Source organism: Cupressus sempervirens, chromosome 6, assembly GCF_028749045.1.
Source record: "Cupressus sempervirens isolate cs-2001-9-10 chromosome 6, ASM2874904v1, whole genome shotgun sequence".
NCBI lineage: Eukaryota > Viridiplantae > Streptophyta > Pinopsida > Cupressales > Cupressaceae > Cupressus > Cupressus sempervirens.
Genome location: NC_143123.1, coordinates 13,626,330 through 13,644,856, shown reverse-complemented (window position 1 = coordinate 13,644,856; position 18,527 = coordinate 13,626,330). Strand labels below are relative to the sequence as shown.

Genomic DNA, 18,527 nt, shown 5'->3' with positions numbered 1-18,527 from the left:
CAAAAACAAATTGCCTCACGAGTGACTTTGGCCTAGGTTAGCCGAATTTATAGCCGATTTGCACCGAATCGACCTTCCAAACGCAATGGCGAGGTTGGTTCTGGCTCTAGACGTTCCCAATTTCTACGGTACGCCAGATCTGGGTCGAGGTGCTAAAGCAACAATGGTCTCGAACAGCTATGTGAAAAAAGATTCTCCAAGCTCTGATGCAATGTAAGAATTTGCCTTAGCGCAAAATTCAACCAAGAACTAAGAACTCAAACACAAGCACAACTGTAGACCAGAAAGAGTATGATCAAAATATCGATATGTATTCGATTCAATATGCATGAAAGTATACTAGGAGTGCCTGTATATAAAAGCCTCTGAGATGCATCTAGAATGCCTAAGAATCAGCTACATGATAAGTCATGCAACCAGGCACATGTCCACCAGATATGGGTTATCCTCCATTAAGCACAGAAGTAAGTGCGATGATGAGAGGATAAGCCTACAAGAGTGTAACACGCAAATTTATGTTGTAGACAACATGTGCTAAAAAAAGAGTGCGAATAACTGTGTTGTCTACATGACAACTCAGTGAATGATGCAAACTCCAGTGTTGTAGACACCATGTGCTGAATTAGAGTTGCGTACATCTGTATTGTCAACATGACAACTCATAAAAGTATACAAACTCCTAAGTGTCTCACAAAATAAATAATAAAATAATGCAAAATAATAAAATAATGTATTAACCTAAGTAAACTTAAGTAAAGTGTAAATAGTAAATATGTATTTACAACAACACAGGGTAAGCGAGTAAATATGAACAAACCCGTAACACTAGTGAGCGCCATTAAGAAGTTGCATATGCAGGAGAATTAATTTTTTCACCATTCCTAGGCGTCTTAACCAATCGGCTGACTGCCACTACAATTTGCTCTACTCTTTCATACTGCTTGAGGACATTGACCCGTATTGGAGGAAGGATTCTATCAATGTGGTGACCCAATACAGATGCCGTGAGTACCTGTTTATCTTCTAAAATCACCATCTATTGAAGTGTTGTATCATATCCGATTGTCGACTGTGAACCTGTGAACTATTCTGTGGTTACCCAATGTTGTTGTTGTTCTTAGAGTTACACACCTCAACCCGACCTGAAGCGGTAATATTCATATGGAGTCTACCCGTATGGGAAGGTTCTCATGCCCACTTGCACCTATCACTTATAATGTGTCTCTACTGTTTAGAAAGACCACTAGTTGCCAAACGCCAAAGTCTAGAAAGTAAAGATTAACTTACATAGAATTCCACCTATATTCGTCTTGAGGAGTTATTTCCTAGACTGTTGCCTCGCTATTACATGGTGTTCTAAAAGTGTTAGCACCAGATACTGACCAGTTTCCTCTCCACCATTAGTCGAAATGCCAACTTACTTAATCTCCAACACCTACTCGAGTTCCAACCGATAGTAAATATCACAAGAAGACTAGGGCTACATCCAGCTTCAGATTTCTCAAGGGTTTTCGTCCCTAAGATTGCTCAGTCACATTCAAGCAACCAAAGTTTTCTGGGTATTTGAGTTCATAAAATCTTGTGCGTTCCAATCCCAAGACAGAGTCTCTTATTTATAACCTTGAAGTGAGGGAAAAGTGTTGGGATAAGAGATGTGGGATTAAACTCCAATTCTATCCTATAGTCACTTAAGTCACCTTCTAAAGTAAATGACTTTTAAAACATAAAGTAACTTTATTAAAGCATTTTCAATACATTAAGTGACAACTTAAGATAAATCTCCCTTGTGACTGGCAGGCATCCTAACTGGTGATGTTGTTAATCTATCCGGATGTGGAGATAGATTAACTCAGCGCCATAGAACTAGTGTGGGGGAGGGGACATGACATTAAACCTGTGCGACAAATATGAGCAGCAATGCATCGATAACTATAATAAAACATTTTTCACCAAACATCTAAACCGGTTTTTAGTAATTGCCATTCTTTTTTCTTTTACATAAAAGGACTAGCTTGATGCAATTAGAAGGTAGAAATAATCAGAGTATTGGACATTAACATAGATTTCTCATCTATAATTGAGGTGAGGAAAATGTGGAAATGGCATCCATGTATGCCAAAACAAAATTAATTTCATTGCAATGCTCTCGTTAGAACATGTTCATACATTAAACTATATGAGGCAAAAGTTTCAAGGAGAATGCCAAATTCACTTTCGCTTCATGTCAGGCAAATGTTATGAAAACACTAATGAGTAACCCTTAAAAAAGAAAAAACTTAAGTACAAGGAATTTTAGAATCTGCACACATGTTACGGGAACAAGACACGTAACTCCTTACCTTGGAAAACTGAATGGTGGAATAAGTATGTTATGGTACAAATTTCAATTGGCAGCAAGGTAACCAAAAAAATTAGGATTTTCACACATGCACTTATAGGCATCAGCAATAGGATAAAATTCTTAACCAAATTGGGCATTAATGGCTATCTCGCTCTTGATACTCTTATTAGATAACTGAGGGGGGGATAAATCAGTTATAACCAGTTATCCTACAGGCCTTAAAAAACACTTTCACCAACTCAAACACTTAAATTTTTCTGATCATTAACTTGGTAACCAAAACTAACATCATAATATAAATTGATATAAACTTTGCATCAAATTGTCAACTTAATATACCGAGTATCAGAGCAAACTTCCAACTTATACCAAATTCCAGCAATTAGCAGTAAACATGAAATAAACATGCAACACAATAAGCATCCACACAATTTTGACACAAGTATTTAACATGGAAACCATGTTAAGGGGAAAACCACCTGGGAACCAGCAACCCAAAGATTTCACTCTTCTAAAGTGAGCTCTGCTAGGAACCACCTTGTTAAAAGTTATATACACATTGTTAATGTGACCTTGTAAAAGAGAATTTTCACCAAAGATCATCTAGACCTTATCACTCCTTAAAACTTTCTAAAGAGTGGCTTGCTCTAAAGAACTTACAAAACATTCAAAATATAGGATTTTAATAAGACTGTTAGGTCCACTCGCTTAAGAGATTTTCTCCTACAATGATTAGAAAGTAACAATGAAATAGTCTATTCAGTTTTAGCACTACCTTGCTTGTTCAGGTCTCTATGTCACTCGATCACTTTCCTCTTTCAATCCTCTAATGCCTATCTGGTTGATTCACACACTTCACACATCAACTTAGCACTTCCCTTGCTTGATCTTCACAATGTTGTTCTACTTGGTTCTCATTCTGGCTATCACTTTCTTCTTCAACTTGATCGGCAACAATGAACATAGTGTTTATCCCTTAAATAAAAAACATTTGCCACTCCTCTAGAATCTTCTAGGTTTTGTCACTTAATCACAATCGCCAAATCTTTAAATTCATTGATTCTAAGTGCTTGGAAAATATACTTCCACCTTGAACTTTGTGTTCCAATTCAAATTGTTAAATCTCCTTTATCAATCTTCTTTGAATTTCTCCAACCGTTGATCTCATAACTTCATCCTTATCTTTGAAAATTCTCAAACAATTTTTATTTTCATCAAATGTCGGCCTTTGATTAAATCTTTTCTAAACTTGTTCTTCTTGTTCATGCTCGGTTTACATTACATCTTGCTCAGTCAATACTAGACTCGGATAAAGCTACACATTCTTCACTTCTTCTTCAAGTGCTCAGTGACAACTATAGTAGTTGGGTTAATACTGTGATTCTTCATTCACCAACCAAACTGTCTTGCTTATACATGATCTCAACACTTAATCAAATGATGTAAAACAATCAAACCAACATTATACTGTCAAAGTCTAACTCATTCAAGTGCCCATTGAATACCATCACTTATCAACACTTACATCATCATTATACTTTCTTCAAATCCTCTTCATCAATCAAATGATATGACAATCTATTGAATTAGCATAATGTTTAACCAATTAAGGCTTGACATCAATGACAACATGACAACTGATATGACTCTTTCACATTCATTAAGAACATTATCAATTGGGGCTAACAACATTCTAGATGTGCTCCTGAAACAAAATGGATAAGTTATATACATGTATGTACATCTGCAGACCATTTCCATTACCACCACACACAATACAATGGTGATATTAGAACTCTTACTGGCAGGGCCCTTAGAAACACAATCAAAAGCATATTGAACACAATAATCAAAACCTTCTGAAGTGTTTAGAGGGAATGAATAAAGCGTTCAGGACAAATGGCTATTAAAGAAAGCAGATAACTAAGGCTTTCAGGAATGTGAGACAGTTTCCAGGTGCCATGCTGAGATACGATAAACACTAATTCCCACAAAGGATCATGTTGGACCCAGAAATACTACGAGGTATAACCAAATTCTAGGCTAAGATTGTTGTCCTAATATAGAGGAAAGGGGAAGAACCATTCAGAAAAAATAAGACATGTACAGACCTCCATCATTATCAAGTATGAAAAATGGCTTCACCCTCTAGCGAACATTGAAACTCAACCACTGATCACATTTGCATTAAAAACACAAAGTCAGAACCAAAGATGATCCTTTCATGCTAAAAGGGACATGGATAGGTCGGTAAATTATGAAGCATCCTGACAATATGAATGAAGGTGATGCTTTAAATTTAGACTGGAGCCTCTCTTGGCAAACAATAATTCATGAACTTAGAAGATTGTAAGAGATTAGCTTAAAAATGATGAGCTAGCTTAAATTAATTGTTATGTTTAGTGTTAAGGTTCTCCCAACTTTGTGTGCTAAACAAGCTATCCAGACACGGAATTCAAAGTTCCAATTCAATCTCATGATTTCTTAATAATAGATCATGTCCATTAGTGCAATCTGAAAGGCATCTTGTTTTGAAGAAATATGGGCTAGAAAAGCCCATAAATTTTTATCAGATTGTTCTAATAATACCAAAAAATACACACTGTTACAGAATCATCAAACCCAGATAATTCTTTAATACTTTTCCATATTTTATACAGTTCTAGATAAAAATTAAACTAAATATAAACCTAGACTGTTATAGAAATGTAATGGAATGAGAAACTACGAGAGTGTAGGGTTACAGTACCTTATTATGTGAAGGAAGATAAGCCCAAATCATGATGACTCCATCAGCACTTCCAGAGAGCAGGAACTGTTCTTCCAGTGGACCATAGTCTGTGATTTAATGCAATATGGTAAACCCTGATGTTTTATGAAATGGACAAACTGCTAATTGAATAAATGAATAATAAAAAACTGAAATGATCTAATACATGCTTAAGAAGACAAGTATTCACTAAAGATCATATGAATGAACTTTTTCTATTAAATTAAACGCTAAAGGTATTGAAATGAATTTTTTGATGTAATAAAATGCTATATAAAACATGGTTCAGACTTATGCTGCGTCAGTAACACGCTGACCAAATAATGGTGGGATTCCCAGCTGAAACCCCACAGTTTCCCATCACACCCAGCTTGTGGGATAAAAGCAAAGAACCAAAACTCGTATTCAGATTGGAATCGGCAAGGCCTACTCGAGTCATGAATCACCTATGAATCGGCTACAAATCGGCAAAGTGAAAAAACCCTTGAAATTTAAAGATTTTGATGATTTAAAATATTGATGCACCCTTTATTGAATATAACTTAAACACACTATAACATCATCAAATAGAAGCTAAAGCCTAACATACATAAACAAGGAATGTAAACAATAAATCCATAACATATGTTAAAAAAAACTGGTGATTTTTAACCAACTTGGCGATTTTTGGGGCTGATTTTTCTGATGCCAAGTTAGGCGATTCAAGCAATTTTTGCCTCAAAAATTGGCGATCCAGTCTAACGAGTCATCAAAAATTGCCTAGGCTTCCTCACATCATTAAATCGCCAAAATTGCTCAAATTGCGGCAATTCTCATTACTATGGATAAAAGAATTAAGCCAGCAAGAGAAGGGAAAAAGATTGTAAATGAAATGAATATCCATGGCTTTTGTCTCCCTCTAAATAGAAAAGGAAACATTCTTTGCTGATATTAGAAAAAGGAAAGAAAGAAAAGCTAAAGAACACATTCCAAATTAGAAAGAGAACTTGATAAGGTTTAAGGTTATTTTCCCTATGATGAAGTTCTTCTGGTCAGTGTTTTTAAATTACTCAAGAAATTGATGCAGGAATACAAGTATATAGAGACTAACAAATATACAAGGAAAAACACAAATAAAATACTCAGTATGGCTATAACCATGACAGCCCCATGATGATGTAAGTCAGCATAACAATGGTCTTTTAATGAGATTAGAAATCAGAATCCCACTTCTAAAACCTATTCACACCTAGGTTGTTGAGTTTACTTAGGACACATTACTTAGGATAGTTCACTTTTTGTGTTTCATATCATGTGGTTATGACACTTGTAATAATCCTTTCACTTTGTTTGTGTATATCTCACCTTGGCTTGATAAGAAAGGGTTCATTTGTACAATACACATCTGGGATCTTGGAACCTCTTGTACGCGTGTATTATTATTTGGCAATATATCATATTCTCTACTGCTCTCTTGTGCATGGAAGATTATTTGATGTTGCAAAAGAAATTGTTGCTCTTGAGAGTCCTTGTAGTTTCTTCAACACTGCATACATTCACGGGCATGACATCAGCAGCTTTTATTTTTCAATGTACACTAACATAAAGAGATAGAAACCATGCCCGTGCCCATCCAATCCTAAGTTATGGATCATTAACTCTCTTTCCCATTCCTCGAATAAACAACCAACTTGGGTAGGAACAAAAATAGTATCATTTTGATCTACTTTCATCAATAGGATGAATTTGTCACTTTCATCAATAGGATGAATTTGTCCACAAAAGAATGTACAAAAGGCAAGTATGAAGGCTTTAGATGCTTTCAAAATGCTCAAAGTTTATGTGAGGATATGATTGGATACAAAATCAAATTTATAGATCTGGGCAAGAATAGGTAAACCAATAGTTTAGACAGAGAGTTTATCATATGCCATACAAGCCACAAGGAGCTTTTAACGAGGGTTGTTTCCTAAGGCAAGTAGTAATGTTGAAATCACAACCACTCTACCTAACACCACAAGGACAGATCTCCTCAGCTTTGGTCTATCATCATGATTTGCAGGTGTTCTTTAAGAAGAACTATCCCAATGAAGATGAACACAAACTGTCTTAAGCCAAATATAGATGAAGTTACCATAATGAAGATGTAGCACTTGGCATAGGCTAGGGCAAAGAAAATTTTTAACTAAGGACCTTATAGAACCAAATGGCCAGTCACCTAAACAAGAGCATCTAACTTCAATCTAGCTTTTCCTCCCTTAATATATTTACACTTGATTATTAATATAACTTTAAGTGCACCTACCTCTTTTGAATAGGAGTCATCCAATATAAATAATCTTCCTTCAAAATAAGTTGTACCCACCTGAGATGGGATGTATTGTGGTTTATCGTAAATAGCTCATGAACCCACTAGCAATGATACTCCCAATGAAGCATCATCCTTAAGGATGAAAGGGCAAACAACTCCCTTCAATCTTGTAAAGCAGAATCCAGAGTTGCTTGCCTTGTGTTTTAAGAGATGAGAAATCATCCACAATGGCCACCTTTCACCAAAGAAACCCTCACATACCCATGGTTTTCTAAATATTATGTTACTTTCGAATCTTGCAAAGAGAATCCCCTAGTCTTCACTAAAAATAGGTCACGCAAGAGTATAACCTATGGGGCTGCCACTAGGAGTTACTTGTTGATGTGTGTTTTATGACTCACCAAACAGTAGAACAAAATACCAAAATATCTTATCCTCTCTTGAATAAAGTCTTCTGTATGCTAAGATTGCTAGAAGATCATACAATGACTTCAAGGTTCTTTTAATGCCAGGTCTTGACTGTGGATAAGATCGGTGGTTGATGTGATTTGTTGATGATCACAAAGGGCCTTACGTGTTTATTTAGATTCATTTCAAGCCATACTGGATGTGGGAGCTATCCTAAGGTTTTGCAATGAAGTGCTTTTTTTTTTTGGAGTTTTCACAAAATATGCAAAAATTCAATAAGATAGGGTTCAGGAATTCTATTCTAATCCTAAGGGTAGTGATAACAATAAATAGTACTATAGTGGACAAATTCCTCGATTTATGAAATTCCGCTTCGCCAAGTTATACTACAACTACGCGTGAATCGATGCAATCTTCAAGGGTTATGCCAAAGATTTTCATATCATTGCATACACCATTATAAAGAACAATGTATACGAATGATAGAAGTTGAGCATATGCATGAAAGGAGTTCAGGCTAACTTTACACAATGAATTAGAATCACTAAAACGTCAAAAGTATGAACCAAAGGAATTCATCAATACACCATCATATTCTTCATTGTAATCACCACACATTGACTATTCTAAACTTAATCTAATTGAAGAAATTTAGGAGAACAAGCAAGCCCTAAGACACGTCAAGTATTCACCAAACTCTAATGAAAACTTTATTATCTCAGCAGCTCATAGCAACAATCTCACAAAAATCTCCCTTTACAAATGAGAAATGAGGCCTTTATATAGGTCCTCAATTACAACAGGTGGCCCGGATGATCACAATAATTGATGGCCAAGATCGTGCCACATCAGCCCTAATTAGGGTTAGGGCAAAGAAAAGGAATCTACATTAATGCAACAAGGAATCCACTACTGTAGTGGGTAATAAATGCCCACTATGCATGCTTGTTTAGGAAGGAGTGGGGTGTAATAAATATCCACCATGCATGTCCATTACTCGATAAATGCTCAGTCTTCCTTGAATAAATTATTCTTGATTCCATTCTCTGAATGCATAGAAGTTTGACTTGGAGACCTCAGTTCTTCATCAAAGATAATTGAATGCCATGAAATGATGATGGAGGCCATGTAAGCTCGAGTCTTTTCCAACTGTGTCATTTTAACTAAGATCCAGCTTTGACTGACTTTTTCTGAAAATCTCTCTTCGAACATTCTCGTCTTCTATGTACTTGCTTGGAAATTTATCTCCCTAAAATGGATTGGAATCCCTTGCTGATGATTATGTTACTCTAGAATTTCTTTATATTGAACTTCCTTCGCCATGTTCTTGGATTTTTGGATTTGAACTTCGATCTTTGAACCTTGAATGTCTGGGACCAGATCACTTAGTACTTTGATCTTGGTACTAGAATTTTGGATTTGAGCGTCTTTCTTGAATTTCTAAAACTAGAGCTTTCTCCTCCTTTTTCTCCAAATGCTTTCAATTCACTATTATGCCTTTTCTTACATTTTGAAGAATTCCCCCTTTTTTAATCATCATCAATCATTTTTCCAATCTTGGGTACACACTTGAAGAGGGTGAAATTCAAGATCTGGAGGAGAAATTTCCAGCACTTAATCCTTTTTCATTTTTCGATGAAAGAGAAATTTTTCAACACACAGCCATTTATTCTTCCATGAAGGAGAAATTGCCAACACTTAGCCAGTTTTTCTTCCATGAAGGAGAAACTTCCAGCACTAGCATTTGTTCTTCCATGAAGGAGGAATTTCTAACACTTCGCCATTTTTTGCTTCTATGAAGGACAAATCTCCAACACTTAGCCATTTTTGCTTCATGAAGGAGAAATTTCCAACACTTAGCCATTTTTGCTTCCATGATTTCTAATTCTCTTGCTCGTGGAAATTTTGAGTGGTCATGGATTTTGTCCATGATGGAAGAATTCTGCAACAACCATTTTTCTCTAAGGCGGGATTTTTTAAGCGATCATGGATTTTGCCCATGACGGAAGAATTCCGCAACAACTATTTTTCTCCAAGGCTGGATTTTTTGAGTGATCGTGGATTTTGTCCATGATGGAAGAATTCCGCAACAACTATTTTTCTCCAAGGTGGGATTTTTTTCAGAGATCGTGGATTTTGTCCATGATGGAGGAATTCCGCAACAACCATTTCTCTCCAAGGCTGGATTTTTTGAGTGACTATGGATTTTGTCCATGATGGAAGAATTCCGCAACCATTTTTCTCCAAGGTGGGATTTTTTGAGAGATCATGGATTTTGTCCATGATGGAAGAATTCTGCAACAACCATTTCTCTCCAAGGCTAGATTTTTTGAGTGATCGTGGATTTTGTCCATGATGGAAGAATTCTGCAACAACCATTTTTTTCCAAGGCTGGGTTTTTTGAGTGATCGTGGATTTTGTCCATGATGGAAGAATTCCACAAGAACCATTTTTCTCCAAGGCTGGATTTTTTGAGTGATCGTGAATTTTGTCCATGATAGAAGGATTCCGCAAGAACCATTTTTCTCCAAAGCTGGATTTTTTGAGTGATCGTGGATTTTGTCCATGATGGAAGAATTCTGCAACAACCATTTTTCTCCAAGGTTGGATTTTTTGAGTGATCGCGGATTTTGTCCATGATGGAAGAATTCCGCAAGAACCATTTTTCTCCGAGGCTGGATTTTTTGAGTGATCGTGGATTTTGTTCATGATGGAAGAATTCCGCAAGAACCATTTTTCTCCAAGGCTGGATTTTTTGAGTGATCATGGATTTTGTCCATGATGGAAGAATTCCGCAACAACCATTTTTCTCCAAGGCTGGATTTTTTGAGTGATCATGGATTTTGTCCATGATGGAAGAATTCCGCAACAACCATTTTTTTCCAAGGCTGGATTTTTTGAGTGATCATGGATTTTGTCCATGATGGAAGAATTCCGCAACAACCATTTTTCTCCAAGGCTGGATTTTTTAAGTGATCGTGGATTTTGTCCATGATGGAAGAATTCCGCAACAACCATTTTTCCTGTTATTTTCATGCCTTTCTACTTTTGGATATTTCATGGGTGATTCTAGACTTAACCATTTTTATTTTTTTTTATTGATTGTCGTGCTTGCTCATTCTTTTGGATATAGAAACATGTACCCTTTTGCCTCTTTATCAACCATAGCTCACTTGTTGCCAAAATAGACCTGCCAAAAATAGACATTCTAAAAATAGTAAGTTATCCCAAAGTCAAAATAAGGTCAATTTGAGAGGTAGTGAAATTTACTAAAAATAGACTTACTAAAAATAGACATTCTAAAAATAGCAAGTTGTCCCAAAGGCAAAATAAGGTCAATCTGAGAAGTAGTGAAATTTACTAAAAATAGACTTACTAAAAATAGACTTTCTAAAAATAGTAAGTCAAGACAATCAATTCTCAAACAAGCAAACAATTTCCATTCTTAGAGCCACATGCACAACACTTTCCAAATTTGGCCGATTTTACCAATTCTCATTTGAAAGAGGGGACTTTAGAAGATCGAGCCCAATACTACCAAGAACTAAAGCCAAAAGGACAAGACCAAGAGACAAAAGGGGGGCCCCCATTTGCAATGGGGCGATGGTGTGAAAACCCCACAACATTACTCCTGTGCAGCCTTCCCAAATTGCAACCCCGGATAGATGTTAAAGTTATCCACATCAGTGAATTTTTTTGTTGAACAGGAACCATTGCCTAGATTTTTGTGCATATCTCCAACCACAACAGTCCTACTCTTCAGGAACAAACTTCTTCAATAAACTAAATAAAACTGGAGGGGAAGGTAGAGGGATGGAGACTGTTGAGGAAAAATTCCAAATCTACCTCATTCATCTCATCACTCGTCCATTTAATAGCAAATGTTCTCACAGAATTCCACATAAAAAATAAGAGTACTCACTACCTCCTTCAAGATTATTAAGGACTATGCATTCAAAGGAAATTCTCAGAGAAGACACATCACTTTCTCATATTTTTTAATGAAAGAGATATGAAATATTGAGCTACTTTGTTGCTCACCTCAAACTTCAACTTGCAAGTGTTTGTATTGGTAAGTATTATGTTCACATTAACCTCCAAAATATGTTTATATCGGTAAATATGCAGACTGTAAAACTACACATTATGTTCACAACGTAATATACTAACAGATATATAGACACCAAAAGGGTGCATTTGAACTTTGAAGATACGCCAATAGATTACAAATTGAGAATGTGGTAATTTACATATCTACTACCACTAGAAGAAGTTTCAACAATATTCTCATGTTAAGGCAGTCTCCAGACTCTCCACTATTGACCATAGTGTTGTTTCCAAATTTCACGATCAAGGCAATCTCTGAATCACATGCCGATGATTAAAGTTTCTAAATTGATGTGTCAAATTTGATATCATTTTTAAATTTAATTATTCATGTAACACGTTCAGATTAAGAGAGGTATCAGAAAAATATTAATCCTTGTTTCATCATCTAGCTTTATTATAAAGTACCAATACTTTGTACATGAGATACAGCAATATAAAGATGTACAAACAAACAATTTTTGAATAGTAAAATAATCACACTTTATAATTTGTTTTATTCTCAGTCAATACCATGCAAGGTTTCCATTATATTGGGAGAAAACATGCAGTAGGAGGAACCATCTTCCATGTCAGAGCAGGTGCATGTTGAAGTATGTAAAATTTGTATAGCCGTAATGTAAACAATTTTCCTCCAGTTATTATGATGATAAGGGAACAGATTAAGTATGTTTGATTGAACCAAGAGAACATGCATGTCGTGTTGGACAGATGTTGAAGATATGATGTCAGCTAATAACTCAATTGTGACCTTGTGCATTGACAAATCTACATTGTATAATTACCCAAAGCCAAGGTTAGTGGGACATTACAGACAGAAAAAAGTATTTGAAATGACCACAAACAAAGAATTGCATCATTGTAATAATACTTAATCTAAGTGAGGGGATAAATAGAGCATAGAGTTGTCCCATAGAGTAGTCCCAAAAATGATATAGACTGAGGTCACTATGATGAACTGTGGTGTAATCATGACTTCAAATTTGGATAGAAAATTCCTCAAAGACTTGACTTTTCTACGATCAACATCACACTAATCAAGACCAAGGCATCCCTGGTTATTTGTAATTACCATGCACATTAAATCAAGATTCAACATCATTCAATCACGTGTGATGTTTCTTTATTTGCATGTACATAGGATAACAGTTGAGACTTTATCATAAAATCCAGCGAACATCTACCTTTTATGAACACTCGACTCTAGTTCTAACTTTTGAACAATTTTCTGCAGAACTGTTTTGTCATGCCTGCTTCTAGTGAACTTTTTCTCAACTATCTCAGAGAAAACAAGTATTGATAGTGTTACATTCATGATTTCATCTCTAGTAACATATTTTCCGTGCAAATATATAATACTGAAATAATTCATGATGCCCTTATTCTACCTGTTAAGATGTTCTCCACCAACACATATGGACATCCCAAGTAAATATCCTCCCAAATGTATCAATGTTTTAACTGGATATCCCACATGCCCTCACTTAATGTTCCACTAGAATGTCCTCTATAAACCTATGGGGTGACTTTCTCTTTCCTACCTTAATATTCTACACCTCCATTTCCGGACATTCCATTGTAAGTTCCAACACCGGTGTCTCATCACCTCATGCATGGATGGATATACCCTCTCTAAGCAAAGCATGCACTGGGAATAAGAGCACAAACATTGAAATAGAATGATGAATACTGAAATAGGCGTGTACCGCCTTCCAATGGCTATGCTTCTAAATTTCAAATGGAACATAAATAAGAAATAATACTAGTATGCATAATCAACCCTAACATAATCAGCTTCACACTATCATCAAACTTGTATTAAGCACTCTGTAACTAATCCGTAAAGTTCAGAAATCTACTTGAGATTTAAAACCCTACCAACTTACATACACCGCATTTGTAATCTTAGAAATTCCATGGTTGAAATAATTACCACATTTGTAAATATCCTTATTCCGCGGAAGCCATTCCACACAGTTAACAATATCTTTATGACCCGGAAGTGTAGTCAATATTCTGGCTGCCTACAATATACGACATCCGATCTCTATTAGCAGACCCTGAGTAAATACTACACAAAAACATGCCAATTACAGAAATTTGATAATCAAGATTTACGGGGAATATATGGTAAAAGCAATCTCAAAGTGTCTTAAATTGATAACACATGAACCAACTGGAAGTTTCTACTTATAATTCACGTTCTCGAGATTCTATATAATTGCAAAGAAAGAAATTTCGATTTGTTGAAACTCTTGTGTTCTCCTTTTCCCTATTACTTACAATTTCCAAAATAACTCTATTTAGAAGGGTCAAGCAAGTGGAGATTCAAAGCACCTGCGGCTGAAATATCGCTACTGCATTGTGAGCACCAAAAGCAACCAAGCCGGACGGACCCCAGCCAACCGTATTAACAACTCTGTTGCATCCAGCTCCAATAAATATCCCGTACACATCAATGTTATCAAAAGATCTCTCTTCATCCATGTTTTCTTTCTGTTGCTCATCCATGTTTTCTTTCTGTTGCTCGTCCATGACCCCTTTCTGCTGTCACGGAAATCAACAGACACTACTGTTAGTTATCATTTGAACAAGTTAAAGCATTGATACTTTTTCACATTTAGCTATGTTAAAAAAAGTGTGCAGAACCCTGTACTTGAATCAAGCATACTCGTGCCAAATGCACAGCTCAGCGTCTTGTCCTGGGTGTACCCATGACGAAACCAGATGCAAGAAAATAATTTTGGAAAAAAAGTGGAATTAAAATTTAAAATCAGGACCCAAGCAAAATAACAACTCGCTATTTCAAATAGCAGTTCCGCTCTACAAATTGTATTGTTATAAATGTTTGCAAGTTCCGAATGCTCGTTACGATTTACACGAAAAACAGAGAAAACGAAAACGGAGAAGACAGCAACTGAAAAGAATTACAATATTCACCTTCAACAGCAGAGCCTTCAATCTCGGGTCGCGCACACCTGCGTAATATTTACACTATCTTGTTCATTCATTCACAGCAGGAGGTCTGGCATCAAAGAGTGTTTGAAAAAGTGCTATCGAGTCTTAATATTCTTACAAATCAAAATATTAACCTAAAAATTATTATATTTTATATTTATATAATATTTTGATTTTTTAAAAGTGGACTTTTTTATTTGACTTGTGAATGTGAGACCTTATTCTCTCTATTTTTTATAGACTAAAAGTTCATATTGAGAAGCTCTCACGAATTAATGATATACAGAAATTTGTCTCAACTCATATCAAGTGAGGTCACAAAGCGAGATGTCATCCCTAAAGCAAGCACTACCAAAACTATATTCAAAAAGGGGGTTATTATAAATAAATTACATTCTCGCGTGGGACCGCCTTAGTGTTCATATAATTGTTCCAGATAGCAATTCACCTACCCCTAACAAGTTATCCAAATCTCCAAAATAGAAAACTCTTGCATAAGAGGGCAAACAAAATTTAAACAATGATGCACTTTGGCATTGCCTTTGGACTGAGAGCGAAGTTGCATTTAGTGAAGGACTCATCGTTTGTTTTCCTCTTGTCTTTCTTCCTTGTGACCACCTACCATCCATCTTCCAATGAATCGGCCTTTGGAGATCTATTGAGCCTTTGTTAGCCATTTAGGATTCCACTGGGCAATCCTACACAAAAAGATTGTTTATTGCCTCCAAACAAATGAAGGTATCTGACCTATCATTTTTCATTGAATTAATGCAACATGCAGTTGTACCCATGCCAGCTTTCTTACTCTAAGGTTTGTTGAGTTGCATCATCTTTGTCTTCCTCCTTAACTCATGCTTCTAGGGTGCATTCATTATTTTCCACCATATAGTAATAAGAGAGGTATACTTTCACCATGTAGCCATGTTGATAGATTTGTGCTTGGCACAATGTGTTGCAATATGACCAATTTCGTAGCACCTTCAACATCTAAATGGAATGCCCTCATAATCCAGAGGTTGTGTCCATAGCCCCTTACTAGTTTTAAGCAAAGCCTCTTCTATGAAAGTTTTAGTAACATCCATTTCCACGCAAAAACAAGCATAAGTAGTGTGAAGAAAATCCAAAGAGCTCTCACCCACACTTAGAAAGTGACCTAGTAAGCTACCTATAGTGCCAAAGTAGGATTTGATCCAATATTGTAAAGGGAGATTTAGGAGCCTTAACAAGATTGGTACGTTGTCAAAGGATTTTAGTGCAAGAGCACCTAAGATGCAAGCATACAAGGAGGGTGAGAGCAGTGTAGGGGCACCTAAGGCACATGCATACTAGAAGGTCAAGAGACATGGTGTAATGCATTTGAGTCCATAGAGTCAGAATGTAAAGGTTATGAGCCATTTTTATAAAAAGTTACAAAAGTTGTCATAAGGTTTTGAAAGTTGGTCTATGAGGTCAAATGTTGCAAAATAACTTGTGAAAGGGTAAGAAGGTTGTTTAAAGTCATAAAATATTATTATGGTATGTTTGGAAAGTTGGAGTTCAATTTGCCCAACATATAAAAAGTTACTCTAAAGTTGCAAAAAGTGTAATGTTATGAAATTGAAATTTTGTAAAATTTGTGCCAAAAAGATGTCAAAGGATTAGTTGGCCAGTTCTAATAGTTGTAAACTATCAAAGAGTCAATAGAATATATTTGAATGCTCGATCCAAGCAATGAACAAGAGGAAAGAGATCAATTTGGTATACTTGTTCATAAAAAACTTGTTATTCTAATTTGCTTTAACTAGTTTTTTATTGTTTGCAGGCCTTGTATGGCTTGGAAAAATTGTAATGGTCTGTAACACCCCGCTCGAGAACCCAAGAGAATTAAACCTAACATGTTACAATGTTTACTGAACTCTTTTTTTTTTTTGAAGTTTAAACAACATCAAGATAACATTAATGCGGAAGCAATATGAACGTACACATCAAATACACATATGCAAATATAGGTACAGTTTCAATTCCTCAAGAGTTCCTTTACGTTGAGTCACATTTAATAATTTTAAATTAATTAGTTTAAGTTCCAAGTACAATGTCTCATGAACATAAAGAAATAAAAAATACATAATCGCATAAGCAAATACATAAGTATACTAATACAATGAATGTACGTCCACTAAATAACATCCACTGCACATGTTGCAGGGTATGTGAAAATAGATACAATACATTAGAATACATGATAACATATATACATCATCTGAAAAGAAGTCTCTGAGATAAGAAATAAGAATGATAAAGGTACATCTTCTGCAACGAACATCCAATAGCTAGCAATGTGAAGGGGGACCCAAATGGTAAGAAGGCACTACCTCCCGACCGTGTGGTTACCTAGTCAGGCTTCCACTCCCACCGTGCAGGGAAGATAATGAACGATCCACATACGGCTAATCAAACATAAAACATTCCTAGGCAAGGTACCCCTAATAGCCAAAACTACCTCAAAGGTAACACATGCTACTCAAGAAGATAAAATAATCCAAAAGTAAGAACACTCACTCCAATACCGACACCACATAATCAAACATCATACATAAACCAAGTATAAACCAAATACCAAAATCACAAGATAAAGTCAACAAAAGACAATCACCTCAAGTCAAAAGCCACATGTCAAAAGTACATCATCCATGAATCATCAATCATCCTCAATGAAAGTAATAACCACAATAAACACATCCGACAATAGATACACCACCAACAATAAGTACACCACCAGAGATACACAAAGTCCACAAAGATCTACAGAGGAGACTCAGGCTACACACTAGGGAGTGTCATCACATGGCTGCTTGAGTTACCCTGGACTGATCTCTTAATAGACCCCGGACCCTCAAGCGTTGAGTTACCCTGGACTGGTTACTCTGAACCCCGGACCCTCAACATCACACATATGGAAACTAGAAAGCCCTCTCAAGAAGATGAGGCACTCATCTCATTCCCATCCTTAGTCTATACAAGCACTAAAGGCATGGGTAGATCAAAAATCTCTAACTTATCTATTTAGTGTGTTTCCCCCCCAAAAGTTTTAATTACTAGATTATCACTTATTACATAACTTGCATTAGGTTACCCTGGTACTAACCACTTTGGGTCCCGGACCCCTATGCAAGCCACTCCCAAGTCACATACCTAGACAACCTCTCCTAAGCACATAAATCCACAGTTGTGTCCCATACCACAACACCCATAAAGATCAAACTCGGTTCCTTAACAGGCAACCTGATAACAAGATGGTTCTCCCACCCAAGTAGACATAATTGTACCACCAAGCAAATCTCATAAACATAATTTCAATTTAAATCACAAGATATATCATGACATCCAGTCACATAAATGGTATAACATAAATCTCACAACCCCTGGTGTACTCCCTAGACTGGTCGACAACTAATCAACACCAACATCTCAAAGCATGGGAAGTACAAGCAACATCAAAGCATGGGAAGTACAAGCAACATCACAGTTTCATAGTTTGGGTTTGATTTAAAAATACATAATCGGGTTACAAGTAAAGTTTTAGTTTTTCAATGTTTGTGTTTACGTAACTAGTCTCATAGTTCAATTGATTGATAATATGCTTTTGAGTTAATCTGAGGTTTCCATTTCTGGTT

At 36.0% G+C, this 18,527-nt stretch overlaps 1 protein-coding gene across 2 annotated transcripts in view; it reads right to left on the bottom strand.

Moving 5' to 3' along the window:
• ELP2 (elongator protein 2) overlaps window positions 1–14,990 on the bottom strand; it is a 66,632-nt gene extending 51,642 nt beyond the window's left edge. Inside the window, exons 1-4 of one of the 2 annotated variants that reach the window (XM_089786364.1) lie at window positions 14,857–14,990; window positions 14,254–14,460; window positions 13,850–13,940; window positions 5,091–5,179 (exon numbers count right to left, since the gene is read on the bottom strand). In XM_089786364.1, coding sequence (XP_089642490.1) covers window positions 5,091–5,179; window positions 13,850–13,940; window positions 14,254–14,451 — 378 coding nt within the window. In that variant the 5' untranslated portion in view covers window positions 14,452–14,460; window positions 14,857–14,990. Of the gene's footprint in view, window positions 1–5,090; window positions 5,180–13,849; window positions 13,941–14,253; window positions 14,464–14,856 lie in introns of both variants that reach the window. The other variant, XM_089786365.1, reaches the window with a different exon arrangement.
• Window positions 14,991–18,527: the final 3,537 nt, after the last annotated feature.